Source organism: Culex quinquefasciatus, chromosome 2, assembly GCF_015732765.1.
Source record: "Culex quinquefasciatus strain JHB chromosome 2, VPISU_Cqui_1.0_pri_paternal, whole genome shotgun sequence".
Classification (NCBI taxonomy): Eukaryota; Metazoa; Arthropoda; class Insecta; order Diptera; family Culicidae; genus Culex; species Culex quinquefasciatus.
Window position 1 is genome coordinate 53,965,046 of NC_051862.1, and position 14,984 is coordinate 53,980,029.

Sequence of the window (14,984 nt, forward strand, 5' to 3'; positions counted from 1 at the left end):
AGCTGCTGCTAGTTGGTGCAGGGGGTAATATTTACGAGCTCGATCTAACTAGCAATGTGCGTACGCACTCTAGATCGATCGTGACGGGGTGGCTCGAACACAGATGTCCGGTTTCGATAAGGAGTTCGTTTGCGAGTAACAGGAGGGTCCATTGTATGAAGTTCAGATTGTCCTGCCCATCGATCGTAAAATTTAACTGCACTGTTTATTTTTTTCATAGTTGGTGACTACTTGAGAGGGAGGTTATTCGTTGAAGGCGAATCTGAGGCGTTTCCTGTTGTTGTTTTTTTTTATTCACGTGAGAGTGAGATTAGTTCGTTTTTGTGAGGGATTCCTTTCACTGATCATGGTATGAGAAGTTTGAATTAGAATAAGATCCCACACAGATACAGATGAAACACGTGCTGAAATCATTTTTTACGATTCTTTATTCCTGGATCTATGATTGCAAATGAGTGATGGAAAAGTTATCAATTGATTATCTATGCACCAAAAACATTCGAGAGTAATTGCAGTTGCTGAGAGCTGATATTTTGATATTTTAAGAGCGAGTCCACGAACAGGGCATACCCCTTTGTATGGGACGTCGTTTGGACCTCACCAATCTGCCTGAAATTTTCAGGGGTTGTTTGTACATATAAAACTAGCATCTGGCTAAAATATGAGTGCTCTAGGTCAACGGGAAGTGGGGTGAATCGGGACACAAAGTTTGAAGGTTCAAAAACGTCAAAAATCGTAAAAAGGCTGTAACTTGGGCAAAATTCAATTTAATTTCAAAATTCAAAATGCATCTCAAAGGGCTTAAAAAATGCTACAAAATGCAGGGTAGAGCATCCCAATTGGTTGAATCTAGAGGGTGACGATTTTCAATATCCCGGGAATCGAGAGTTGAATTTGGCCATTTCCCGGGAATTCCCGGGACCCGGGAGTTTTTTTTTACTATGCCAATAGTGGCAAAATTAAAAAAGAAAAGTATTTAATTTGTTATTTATTCGTTAAATTAAGTATACTCATAATTTTTAGGAACTATATAGTTTACTATAATTGTTTTAAAATGTTTATGAATCATAATTCGCAATGAGTGACTTTTCAAATGTTGCACAAACTTGTTCCATGAACTTCTTTTTATTATAATTTTCCAGTATCGAGATTTTTGCAATATGATAAAGAACGACTCAAAACAACAATTTAATTTTTTTTCATCCTTTTTAAGGTCAACTGTAAATTTTAATTGAAGATATATTTACAGTTATCAGGAAAACCGGAGTGTTCACAATTGGCGAACCTTAACTTTACAAAGATTACCGCTCCAGAGTCAATATTAAACGTTGACGTGAAACATAAAATTACATCGCTTTGACGTCAAAAAAGAAATTACCTTGAAAATTAACTTAGGTACTTAGAATTAAAAAAAATAAGGATTGCTATGCTCGAGAGAAGATATGGAATTTGAACTTATCTTGAAAAATCTTTTACCTCTTAGAAATAATAAATAAAAATAATATTTCTAGAGTTTTTTTTCATACCGCCCTATAAACACTCTGGATTTATAAAAAAGAAAACATTAAATTTCATTTTTGGGGTGTAACTGCAGAGTATGTTTTAAGGTAAATTTTGGGGTCCACATTTTTTTGGCTTCTCTCGATTATAGTTATTGGAATTTTTGACAAGTTAAAATTTAAAAAATAAAAAATATGAATAGGAAGATTAGAGAAGCATTGGTTTATTTGAATTTAAACATCGAACATTAAACATCAAATGTTCCAAACAATTTTGAATTTTTCAAATAATTCTTGATTAGTTTATATAATTTTGCTTCAATATTTATAAGTTAAAAATTTCCCGGGAGTCTCGACCGAATCTCCCGGGAATCGAGAGGTCCAAAAATTGTCGATTTCCCGGGAATTCCCGCTCGTCACCCTCTAGTTGAATCTAAAGGGAGTTATTGGCATTTTAGTGAAAAAATGGCACAATTTTAAAACTCAAATAAAAATGTGTTCCATACAGATATCAACTCGGTTCGACCTACAGCTTGTAGGGGACATCTGGGACTACCATCTGAGACTGAGAACGCTTTGGGTAAGGCAGTTTAACATATTAAATAGACACTTTTACTTTCAGTGAATTTTTTGGTTGGAAATTTTTGCTCTGGGGTCCCCTTAGATCTCATTTTCTGATAATAATTTTATCATATTCGTGTTCCTGAGACAATTTCACAATAGAAACATGCATAAAAATGTTTATTTTCATCCATTTTAACCCTTTCAAAAATGAAAGTTAAAAAAAATCTTCGATTCACATTTATTGAAATTCAAGTTCGTTTCCGAAGATACTAGATGACACCAGAAAAAAAGCAGCGTCTCAATTTTTTTTAACTTTCATTTTTTAAAGGGTTAAAATGGATGAAAATAAACATTTTTATGCATGTTTCTATTGTGAAATTGTCTCAGGAACACGAATATGATAAAATTATTATCAGAAAATGAGATCTAAGGGGTCCCCAGAGCAAAAATTTTCAACCAAAAAATTCACTGAAAGTAAAAGTGTCTATTTAATATGTTAAACTGCCTTATCCAAAGCGTTCTCAGTCTCAGATGGTAGTCCCAGATGTCCCCTACAAGCTGAGTTTGAAAATTGTGCTAATTTTTCACTAAAATGCCAATAACTCCCTTTAGATTCAACCAATTGGGATGCTCTACCCTGCATTTTCTAGCATTTTTTAAGCCCTTTCAGATGCATTTTGAATTTTGAAATTAAATTGAATTTTGCCCAAGTTACAGCCTTTTTACGATTTTTGACGTTTTTGAACCTTCAAACTTTGTGTCCCGATTTGCCCCACTTCCCGTTGACCTAGAGTGCTCATATTTTGGCCAGATGCTAGTTTTATATGTACAAACAACTCCTGAAAATTTCAGGCAGATTGGTGAGGTCGATGCGAGATGGGTATGCTTTGCTCGTGGACTCGCTCTTAACAACCCTGCATAGATGTAATTTTACTTTATTGTATGTGAATAAAAATTACAAAAATAAACATTTCAAACAAATAATTTTCTACGGTGATATTAGAATGACCCTCTTCAGCCACTTTTCAAGACAGGGTTGCCGGATTAATAAATTTTATGATTCATTGGATTCGTTTCGTTACTGGTTTCAGCTCATGAACAAAAAAAAATTTAGTTTTTCTCTAAAAATTCAATTTCTCGTGTATGTTTAACTTTAAACAATTCAATTTTTCCAATAAAAAAAATCTTTTAAAATGTTTGCATTTTTGCAATCAAATGTAATTTTCCAATAATTTTCCAATGGATTTTTATGCCACATAGTTTATAAACAACTTCGGTTGATGTTTTTTCATAGACCAAAAATATGATTTAAATTATACGATAAATTAACAGCATTCCACCATCAATCTTCCATTTTTCCATATTTAACCTTTCAATACTTCAAAATTTCTTTGACTTTAAATTGTGATTTCTTTAGTGGTATTCAACGAATTGAAGTAATTCTTCTTGCCCAAAACTATTTGAAATATTTAATGAAACCAATTAAAATCATGATAAACAAAAATCTCAAATTTGCTTCGACGGGAAAGGGTTATATATTTTTTTATTAGAAGAACACAAATTATTCTTTTAAAAGTTTTCCGAAATTATAATTATTCATTCACGCAACACTTTATAAAAATCTATGTTTTCATGAATTTATCGACAAACAAAAGCAGAGCAATCCACTTTAACGTCCGAAGATTATGTGTGGTGAGTCACCCAAAACCTCTTTTACGCAAATTGACCGACGTTTTACTTCCCCATCCGATAGAAGGCCAGGAGGATAAGGCGGGAATCGAACCCGCGACCCAAAACAACTTAGGGATTTGTCGACATTGGAAATAAATTTTCAGTGGCATGACCGTTACAATGTATTAAGCACTACAATTTGTAAATTAGGCTTAAAATTTAGTCTTTATTAAATGTTGAAAACTTAAAAGTTTTCTAGAAAACTTCATAAATCTCCTTAGAAATTTGTCAATCTTCGGAAACCATTTGAGCAACTCTCCCCGAGCAGGGGTAAATAACACCGGAATGCCAAATTTTGGTATTACTTGGGCAAATAACAGGGACCACAATTTGCCCTTGGTTGCCCAGTAATAGATGGTAAAATACCATGAAATCATACCAAAGTCTTGTATGTGGAAGGGCACAGTGAGTGAATTTTCTGATCAATTGGGTGTCTTCGGCAAGTTGAGGACTATTGAGAAAAAAATAGGTACACGGAAAAATATTTCCAAAAAAAAAATTTATGGAAATGGTCACTCATGGTCACTATTTTTAAAAATTGAAAAACTGCAAATATTTCGCTAAAATCAAACTTTCGGTGGCTATATCTTGAAAACGGAGTCCTTTATCAAAAAATCTGTTGAGTACTTTTCGATTGCAAATTCAATTATGCATTTAAATACAATGTCAAACTTGTTTTTGCATGAAACTTCGATTTTTTCTAAAAATCACTATTTTTTCAAACATTCATAACTCGGCGGCAGATTGTTTGGCCATGTTTCTCTATGGCTCATAAGTTGCGGATTTTTGTCCCCTAAAACATATAAAAAAATCTCGAAAATCAAAAAATACGTATTTTGGGAAATTGAGTTTAAGTATGAAAAAGTTGATTAAAAAATCTGCATTTTTTTCCGTGTACCTATTTTTTTCTCACAAGTCCTCAACAATACCTACAACTTTGCCGAAGACACCAAATTGATCAGAAAATTCACTCAAAAGTTACAGCTGTTTGAATATTTACACACCATTTTTGTATGGACAGCAGCCAAAATTGTATGGAGACTTGTATGGATGAACCAATCACACAAAATAGTTTATTTGGTCATAGGGAAGGCCAAATCAAAAAATACAAATAAAATCCAGAGAATGTATCTCAATACTTAAGAATTTATGTGTATCAGAGCATCTGTTTCTGACATTCCAGGATATATTATACAGTTCAAGATTCTACCGAACAACAATGCATACATGTTTGATGCGAGAAACATTATCTTGAACTCATAAAAGACCGATATCTCAAATGTACGTCAAATGTTCCGAATCTTGTTAAATACATATTAGGGTGCCCCGAAAAAAAGAACCACAAGTGGATAACGGTTTATCGGATTTTTTTAAAGCATCTTTGCCAATTTTGAGCAAAATCGTTTGAGATTGGTTGATTTTTTGTTTCATGCAAAAATGTTACTTTTCCAGGATCGAGTTTTACAAATTTATGGAACATAAGTTTTCAATCAAAAAAACTCCAGATATGCATTTTTTTGTCTTTTTTAACTCCTTTGAACTCAATAAAATTGTTTCATTCTTATTTGAGTTCTTCGATTCCTTTATGAATCTCTTTAAATCATTTCATATTTTTTAGGCCTTTTGCCATTTCGACAGCTTTTGAAACTCAAAATAAATATGATGACACTTTGCTACTACTTATCAAATTAATAATTCTTAGGAACCAAAGTTTCAAAATTCTAATGAATGCTAATTTTACCAGAAACAGGTGCTAAAACCTTCATTATAACCTTCCCACCTCGCACGCAGGTGATAATTTGACTCAATTTTATTCTTTTTAATTTGTGCTCGAATTTAAATCGCTCGTCCCAAATGCCAAACCTTTTTTGCCATGGTGGCGATGCTATTTGTGACTCACCACGACAACTAGCGCAAAAAGACAACGACGACGTGGTTTGGAGGTTAATTAAAATGCGGAATTTATCGGTTACAATTTTAATAGGAGTTTTTTGGTGGGTGAGAGTTTGAACTTTGTATAGAACAGCTCACCCACCCACGTGTTGGGCCAGAGAGGTGTAAAGTTCATAATTTCTCATTCTAGCAGCACAGTGTAATAGCCAACAACAACAGCAGCAGCTGGCATATAACAGGACTTGGCGCAGTAAGAATAAAGCCGGAAAGGTTTAATTAAAAACAGAGCGAAAAAGTCCGTGACTTTTTGTTGCTGGTTGCAGTTTTGAAAATATCTGTTGAGTAGCTTTTAAATTTGACTAACATTGAAAATGTCATTGGTTTCAATTTCAAAAGTCTACATTTTCTAACAAAAATTTGTTCGTTCTTTCCAAACATTACTCAAGATTCGCGAGTGCACCCACGGCGCGTAATTTATATTGCCCCTAGACTGCTACAGAAAGTGTCTGCTGAAACTGCTTGGTTGGCTGAGGGGGGTTCCACCAACTCAATCTGGAGATGCACTGAGATTTTAGCAATTTCAAAAGATGTGAACGGAAAAATAAATGGTTAAATTCGAATGATTATGAAATTTAATTATTACCACAATTCATTTTGAAAAAATACAAAAAAGCAGAAATTTTTGAAATATTATTTTTTTGTAAACTGTGAAATTTTTGTTGATTCCAAAAATTTAATGAAAAAATCTTCATGTTTTCCGTGTTTCCACAAATCATCCACAGCTGTTATTACGGAACGAAAGTGTGTGAAACACATGATGATCGAAGGAGGGCATTTATGAGAACCGACCGAGTCAATGGCCATATGACCCCAGGCCACCGGTGCAGGCGCCGTGGGGGTTCTAAGCTGGTCTGGCAGCTACCGTTTCGTTCGGTCGGTAGGGAGTTCATGAACGATTAACTCGTCATTCTTTTTTGTTTTTCGAGTGTTTGTGGGGGATTACGTTTTTGGAATCAACTGGGTTCTAATAGAGTATTTTCATTCAAAGCGTGTTTTTTTTTCAAGAAGTAATCTTGTAATCTAAATAATTTCAATTAAAATTACTAACTAAGATCCAATAAGTCCTTTCAGATATTCTCAACAGTTTATTCAAGAATCGCCTTAAAACAATAACAAAACCCTCGTTGTGACAAACTGCTCGCCTGCTGGGGGTGCTAATTGCGTTTCACGTTGTTTGCTAAATGAACTCTCAGGCAGAAGAAATCTGAGAGGTGGGGTGGTGCTAGAAAAATGATCGGCAAACAAGCTTAAGTCGCTGCTGCCAGTCGTGCTGTGATACGCGCAAATAAGCCGCATGCCATCGAGTGTTGCAAGGGCGCGACCACTCGGAATGAAATGCGTCTTGGAGCAGGCTGCGCTGCACCTTGCACCTTTGCAAGAATGAGAATACCGCGTAGAATTGGTTTGGGCACGTTTGCACGTTCCATTTTGAGTCAGTCGGTCAGGGATTTCAGTTAAATTTAATTAAAAATCGCATCTTGACGTTTTGATAAATGCCCCCAGAACAAAAAATCATAAATAAAAACAACAAGAAATATCTAACGAAATTTCGATGTTCTTTCAACAGGAAACATAACCGCCGTGTTCACGACCAAGGCCAAGGGCCACGAGCTGATCGACATCATGGAGCGTATGGGCTACAAGGTGACCATGGCCATCATCGAGGGCAACCGCCACTTCAAGTCGATGGCCAACATTAATAGGTAAATATCTTTCAATTTAATTTAGTAAAATTTTGTGATAATTTTGGATTGTATTTTTCAAAGTGCCAATTCCCTCCAAAAATTCGTGATAGATTTTATTTTTCTTTTTCGTTTCCATCTCTTTCCGGTTTTAATTTTAGTTTTTGTATTGTGTTTTTTCAAATGATTTTTGAGTTTTTTTTTAAATTTTATTTTTTGTTTCATTGTTTCGAAACGTCAAGTGCTTGTTTCGATATTTTCCAAATTGTATTGTATTTAAAAAAAAAATCTTTTAAATAATAATAACTTTGAAAATTTATCCAAAGTAGCTAAAATTGATAAAATGTCAACTTTGAATGTGATATGACGTAGCAGTTTTGTCATCAGAATACATTCAATCGAGCAGCGATGGAATAATCATCATCAAAAGAAAATCATTGGACGTTCATAAAAAAAAATCTTCTCTTTCACGCACGAAAAAATCTTCATCTTGATTATTCGATATTATTCTCATCGCCGATAACGGACGATAACTCATTTTAAAATCTTTCTTAAATTGACCTAATCAATTAATATCATGCTAAATTTTCAATCCATTTGCTTAGAATATATTTTTTGATAATGTAGTAAGTTTCAAAGCATAAATATAATAAAATTCACAAACGAAGCGAAATTATCACTGTTTAAGAGTATTTTGAATAAACTACTAGAATTTTTACAATATACCGTATTTTCTCAATTTTCTCAAACGATTTGCAACTATGCGCGCATTTTCACAGTTTTTAAGTTTTTTGAGTATTTCGTTCAAAAAACTCTAAAACAGTGAAAAAAACAGGTAAAATTGCGTTTCGCTTGATACCCATATTGAAAACTATAAAAAATTTAGTACTTTAAAAAAATACGGTATTTTGTGAAAATTTGAGTATTACACTAAAAAAAAACTGTAAAACAATGAAAATGCATGCAAAATTTCGAATAGTTTGACACCAATATTGCGAATTATAGAAATTTTAGTATTTTAGAGAAAATACGGTAGTTTGTAAAAATTAGAGAATGAAAATTAAATTTAATTCTAAAATCCTTCAAACAGTCAAGATGCATACCAAATTTCGAATTGTTTGATACTTAGATTGCTAATTATATGAATTTAAGTATTTTCGAGAAAATACGGTATTTTTTAAATTTAAGTATTTTATTCGAAAATCTTTAAAACAGTCAAGATGCATGCAAAATTTCTAATTGTTTGATACCCATATTGCGAATTATAGAAATTTAAGTATTTTCGATAAAATACGGTATTACATTCTTAATTCGAAAATCTTTTAAAAACTAAAGAAGCATGAAAAATTTCAAATTGTTTGATACCCAGATTGCGAATTATAAAAACTTGAGTATTTTCGAGAAAATTCAATATTTTGTGTTTTTTTTTTGTATTTGTACTTTGAAACTTACCATATTATCAAAAATAAATTCTTATAGGAAATTTAAAAATTCCACCTAATTTGATTGGATTTAGTCAATTTAAGAAATGAATTAAATATCAGTTATCATCGATAAAATTATCGCCGAAAGAATTATCGGAATAACGATAACGATGGAATTATCGTTAGCGCTATCGAACCTCGATAATTTTATTGATAACAACCTGGGTTGTAAACGACAAAATTATCAAAGTATTGAATTATTGAAATTGTAGAATAACTGTTAATTTATTCTTGTTTTTTGTTCAATGTTTCCATCTAAATTTTAGTAATGTTGTTTATATGAAGAATTATTATTTTTTGTATTTTATTTTATACAGAAAAATCCCTTTTAAAGCGGTGGCGTTACGCTTTTTGTTTTGTAGATTTTTCTTGAACCATACAAAATTTTTGAAACCTTCGAAAAGCGTTTTGTAGACCTGAACAAAACCTACAAATTGCTCATAAAACATTACAAAAATGTTGCGTCGTTTAAAAGAAATCGACAAATTAGAAAAAAACGTAACGCCACCGCGTAAAAAGAGGTTTCACTGTGCTGGCAAAAATTTATCAAATTTCACTAAGATTTTCAAATGTATAAAAGTGAGAATAAATTGAAAATGGAATAATATATTCTATATATTATTTATAAAATATAGTGAAACCTCTTTTTACGCGGTGCGTTACGTTTTTCTATTTTGTCGATTTCTCTGAAACGACGCAACATTTCTGCAATGATTTAAAAGCAATTTGTAGGTTTTATCCATATCTACAAAATGCTTTTTAAAGCTTGCAAAAATATTGTATGGTTTAAGAGCAATCTACGAAACAAAAAGCGTAACGCCACCGCGTAAAAAGAGGTTTATCTGTAGATTATTGCTTTTATTTAACATTTCTGTGAATTCAAAAATGGCCACCTGTTCGAATAAACTTATTGGATAAGTAATGCATGCATATTTATGTTTATAAAAATATGTTGACCCTGTTTTAATATTTTTTCATTAATTTCAGTTAGTGATAAAGTAAATATGAAACTAAAACATAATCAGTTTATTGTTCTATAAACCTGGAAAAATAACTTTATTTTCAAAATTTAACTCATACAAACTTGCCTAAAATTTAAAAAAAATCATGGTGAAACGTCAAATCGAATTTGTAATTGAAAGTGACTTTACACATTATTTGATAAAGTGCACCGTCTTCAAATTCTTAGCATAGGCATAATTTTTCCTTAATTTTTCGAAAAATGTTTAGTTTTATGCAGGTTTAAAAATGCTTCACAAAAAAGTATCCTGCTCAACATATTTAAGAAATGTTGAGAAAATTTGCTATCATTTTTCTTTTCTGAATTTGTCGATGGTGCTGGTTCCTGAAATACAGCCACTTTAATTTTAAATTTTGAAAGGATTGAAAAAAAAAAATGTGACATTTTCTGCTTCTTCTTTAAAAATATTTTTTCCAAAGAATTTTTTTTCAAGAGAAACTTTTGGGCTATATTTTTTATTCGCGGAATACTTTTTTACCGAAATTATTCATAAAATTCATAATTTTTATTATTGTTGTATTAGTTTCTGTATTTTTTGTAAGTTTTTTTTTAAATTATTCCCATTATTTTAAGTTGCCAATATAAAACAAATTAAATGGAATTCAACATTTACATAGGCCTTCAAATCAAAATGTTTTTCTTTTCATTTTTTTTTTATATGTTGAGGAGACGATATATTCATAACAATAATTTTTGAACGACAAGGTTTTTTGAGATTTACATCCCCCCCCCCCCCAGTGGCAGTGCGTGGCCGAATGGTTACGCTGTCCGCTTTTGTAAGCGGATGATTCTGGGTTCGATTCCCATCTGCTGCAACCTTCCATCGGATGAGGAAGTAAAATGTCGGTCCCGGCCTTGGTTGTTGTTAGGCTGTTAAGTCATTCCAGGTGTAGGAGTCATCTCCATGCCATAAGTACAAACAACACACCAAACCAAGCCTACTCCGGTGGAATCGCTGGCGGCGGTTGGACTCGCAATCCAAAGGTCGTCAGTTCAAACACTGGGGTGGAAGGTTCCTTGGAGTAAAAAGAGGTTTGGGTGCTCTCGCCATTCAAGCCTTCGGACTCCTAGGTTCGAGCAGAAACTTGCAATAGATACCACAAAAGACCCGGGGGTCGTTAATGTGGATGGTTTGATTTTTGACCCCCCCCCCTCCCTTCATCCTCTTCAAAGATGCCCAAAAAAATCTTGGGGCGTAAAAAAAAAGTTCCATTGAAAAAAACATCAGGATTTTTTTTTTCTAAAAGGTCCAACAAAATAATTATTTTTCGAACAGAACACTGATGAAGTCTGCAAGTAGTAGACGAAATACGTATCTGTCAAGATATTAAAATATATAGCGGAATTAAAAGGAACAACTCGTCTCTTTGTATTCACAGTAATGCATTCTGCTAAAACGCTCAACCAAACCACAATTTTTTTTTTCCTTTTTGGGTATTTTTTAATACCCCTGACTCAAGGCGGTTTCAAAAACACCCAAAAAGCAAAAAAAAATGTTTATTGAGCCATTCAAATAATCTATGCAGTCCAGCCTCGATTATCCGAAGTTTCAATTATCCAAAGGTTTGTATGGGACTTCGGATAATCGAATCACGAACAAAATTTTATTCTGCAACCCCATTTTAGTCAAATTTGAATAGTTGATTGCCTCTTAAATAATAAAATGCATTTTTTCCAATATTTCAACACCACCATATTCGCCGCCATCTTGGATAAAAGTTTTTAATCACTTTAACGTAGGGTAGAGTAGTCATCAATGAGACACGGGGAACAATGATAAAATTGCTCTCACAAGTCGTAGTTTCAACCAATCAGGCTCATATTTGGGGGAAAGGTGTATCTACTGGATACACGTCTGCCATATAAGTGGCTTTGGTTATGGACGCTCCCTTGAAAAGTAATTCATAAATGTTTGATTCTGGGGTGTAAAAGTAAATCATGGACAAAAAATACTTTTTCGCTCGTAGGCTGCCATTTACACCAAAACTAATATTTCTTCAAATGTCTTTCGACGTTCCATAGGGATTAAGTTGGGCTACAATGTCCTTTCATTAGATTTGGCCAAAATTTAGAATACACCCAGAATCCAGGACTGTCTCATTGTTCCCCACTCTTTTCAGCCCATGGGTAACAATGAGACACTTTGATTTTTCTTCAATAAACTTTTTTAAAATCGATGGAAATCTTTCAAAACATGAATTAAAAGTGATTTTTGGCATATTTATAGAGTTTAAACTTCATTTAACCAAAAATACAAAGTTATTTGGTATTAATATATGGATTTTACAAAATTTAAATACTTTTTAGTGAAACTTTTGTTATTAAAAATTTCATGTTGGCAAAATTACTCTAAAATGTTCAAGGCAAGTCACCTGCAATGGAACAATACAAAAACATGATGTTTTGCTAGAAAAATGTTGATTTTCGTAGAGTGTCTCATTGTTCCCCGCTGTCTCATTGTTCCTGCCAAGTGCGTCTACAATGAGACAGTTGAATAACTCTGGCTGTAGATGTCGGATCGATCTCATATTTTGGTCAATGATAGAACACATTAAAAGAAAGATAATGCAACTAAAAGCTCATTAAGACATGCTGATGAAAAAATTAGAAAAATCGTTGAAAGTTGAAAACCAAAAGTGTCTCATTGATGACTACTCTACCCTAGTTTAGGAGTCATACTTAAGCTCGACAAAAAAAAATTAGGCAATGAAATTTTTTTTTCGGATAATCGAGTCTGGACTGTACATGTTAAATTGACTATAAACTATTTAAAATACTTTGTATAACCTACATTGTATATCGTTTATTTTTGCATTTCAAAGCACCTTTTAGACTTTCTGCAAATTTTGACTTTTCAGGCCATAGATCAAAAAGACATAAAACCTAAGGCAAGGAATAACCAATTAAACATGCTTCTCAACTCTCCCTCTCTTCCCCTTAGAACCTCCGTCCTGTTCGTCTCGATCTCGTTCATCGTGCTGATGATCATCTCGCTGGTGTGGCTGGTGTTCTACTACGTGCAACGGTTTCGGTACCTGCAAACCAAAGATAAACAATCGGTAAGTCAATTAGTGTCTTTACCTTCGACGGCACAGACATCAGCACCACTAATCCGTTGGGCGTGTCACATCACTGCTGCCCACAGTGCTGTGAAGGAGATTCTCATCGTGAGAGCCCAACCGCCAGGGACGATTGTGAAACTTGTAAACAGTGGAGACCTCAAGAGCGTATCCTTGAAGGTTGATTGATTAACGGTTCACGGGTTGGCCGTGCTGCCAGATTGGACGATTTTGTTTATTTTCTCACGAATGTTCTTTTTACTCTTCTCATTTCATCTACAACAGAGGCGACTTTGCAACGTAGCGAAACGAATCATTGCCAAAATTCCAACCAAGAGTATTAAATCAGATGACAAGGTAAGTTTGAGGTTAGATTAGTGTTTGCTTAGTTTTATTCATTGCCAAACGCAATGAACGATTGGTAGATAATTGAATCAGTTTGTCAGTTTGCGTTTGTGCCTCTTCTCTATAGGTTTGTTAAACGAAATCAGGCAACTGGAAAATTTGCTATTTCTACAGTTGCAATTTGATTTATGAAGCAATTTCATGTTGTGATGAATTTGTCAAACTTTGTAAATTACAGAATGTTATCAACAGTGTTGCCAAATTTACTAGTTTTCCTGAAGAAAAAAAATCTGTTTTATGCATTTTCAAGAAAATCTTAAAACAGTGCAAACAGTATTTTTTAAACGAAAATCGAATCTTCCCTGTACCGGAAAACCCAAACAAGAGCTCCATTCAAACTTAAGCTCACGGAAGAAGCACCCTCGAGGAAGAGTCTGTTGATCCGCTCGCTTTTCCCATATTTCATGGTGATTGGTCAGACACAAAACGTGTTATTAAGGAGTAGGGTTCGCACTCGCACTCATCGCAGAGGCATCGCCGAGAAACGGTTTGTTGAACTTGTTTTCGATCGGAAAAGGCAACTGAACCACCGCCACCGGCCATGATTGATTGCAAACTTGACCGCTAAAACGCTGTGGGTCAAGTTCTGTAACCGGTTTGTGTAAGGTGCTTGGAGTTGTGGTAACAAGCAATTTTCATTTTCAAAAAAAAAATAATCGAAATAATCAATACTCAAAGCAAACTAGAAGTCAACAAACAACAAACTGCGCTTCCGCGGTTCGATGGGTTGTCTTTTTGCCCGAGAGCCAAGCAACTTTGTTTTGACGTGTGAAAATGCAAATGAGTGGAAGACCTAACTCGATGCACAATAATTCACAACCGGCTGTCAATTGGATCGGCAAGCGGAGCTGTTGTGTGCGGGTAGGCTGTTACATCACCTTTGGCGACCTGCGAATAGTATCGCATTGGAATGTAGTAGGGGACAGATGCATTTATTATAGTTTGGTAATACACGTTGATTATTTTGTTACGTTGTGATAATAACTGATGAGTGCTTTGTAAACCGAATATGAGGTAAAGGATTATGCAGTTTAAAAGAAAACTGAATTTTCCATAAAAGAATGGAATTTTGATCATCATAAACAAGAACAAATTTGTGGGAGTTATACAATAAATAATGAAGTAATTGATTCAAAAATCAAATAATTTATGATTCTTTATTTTTGCCACTTGTGAATTCAACTGTGATTCTGAATAATATTGTTGGTTTTTATTCGTAATATTTTTGCAACTTTTGATTCGCCATTCAAAATTTATGTGGCGTTACGCTTTCTATTTCGTACATTTCTCTTAAAAATGCAATATTTTTGCAAGCTTCAAACAGCGTTTTGTAGATCTGAACAAAACCTACAAACTGCTTCTAAAAGATTGCAAAAATGTTGCGTCGTTCTAGAGAAATCGACAAATTATAAAAACGTAACGCACTGCGTAAAAAGAGGTTCCGCTGTACTTTGCCAAGTGCAACGTGGAAGAACACGAAGTTTTGAAACAATTTTATTTTTTTTATGTATATCATAGATTTTTACAGTCAGTGGCTGGTTCAGCTCTTAATTCTTAAGGTAAATGATTTTAAGTTATTTCTGAAA

The 14,984-nt window shown here is 33.7% G+C and overlaps 1 protein-coding gene across 2 annotated transcripts in view; it reads left to right on the forward strand.

The window, feature by feature from the left end:
* Window positions 1–14,984, forward strand: part of LOC6054184 — a 123,493-nt gene that overhangs the window by 88,045 nt on the left and 20,464 nt on the right. For both annotated transcript variants that reach the window (XM_038252177.1, XM_038252178.1), the window contains exons 3-5: window positions 7,315–7,450; window positions 12,876–12,993; window positions 13,279–13,350. In XM_038252177.1, coding sequence (XP_038108105.1) covers window positions 7,315–7,450; window positions 12,876–12,993; window positions 13,279–13,350 — 326 coding nt within the window. The remainder of the gene's footprint in view (window positions 1–7,314; window positions 7,451–12,875; window positions 12,994–13,278; window positions 13,351–14,984) is intronic.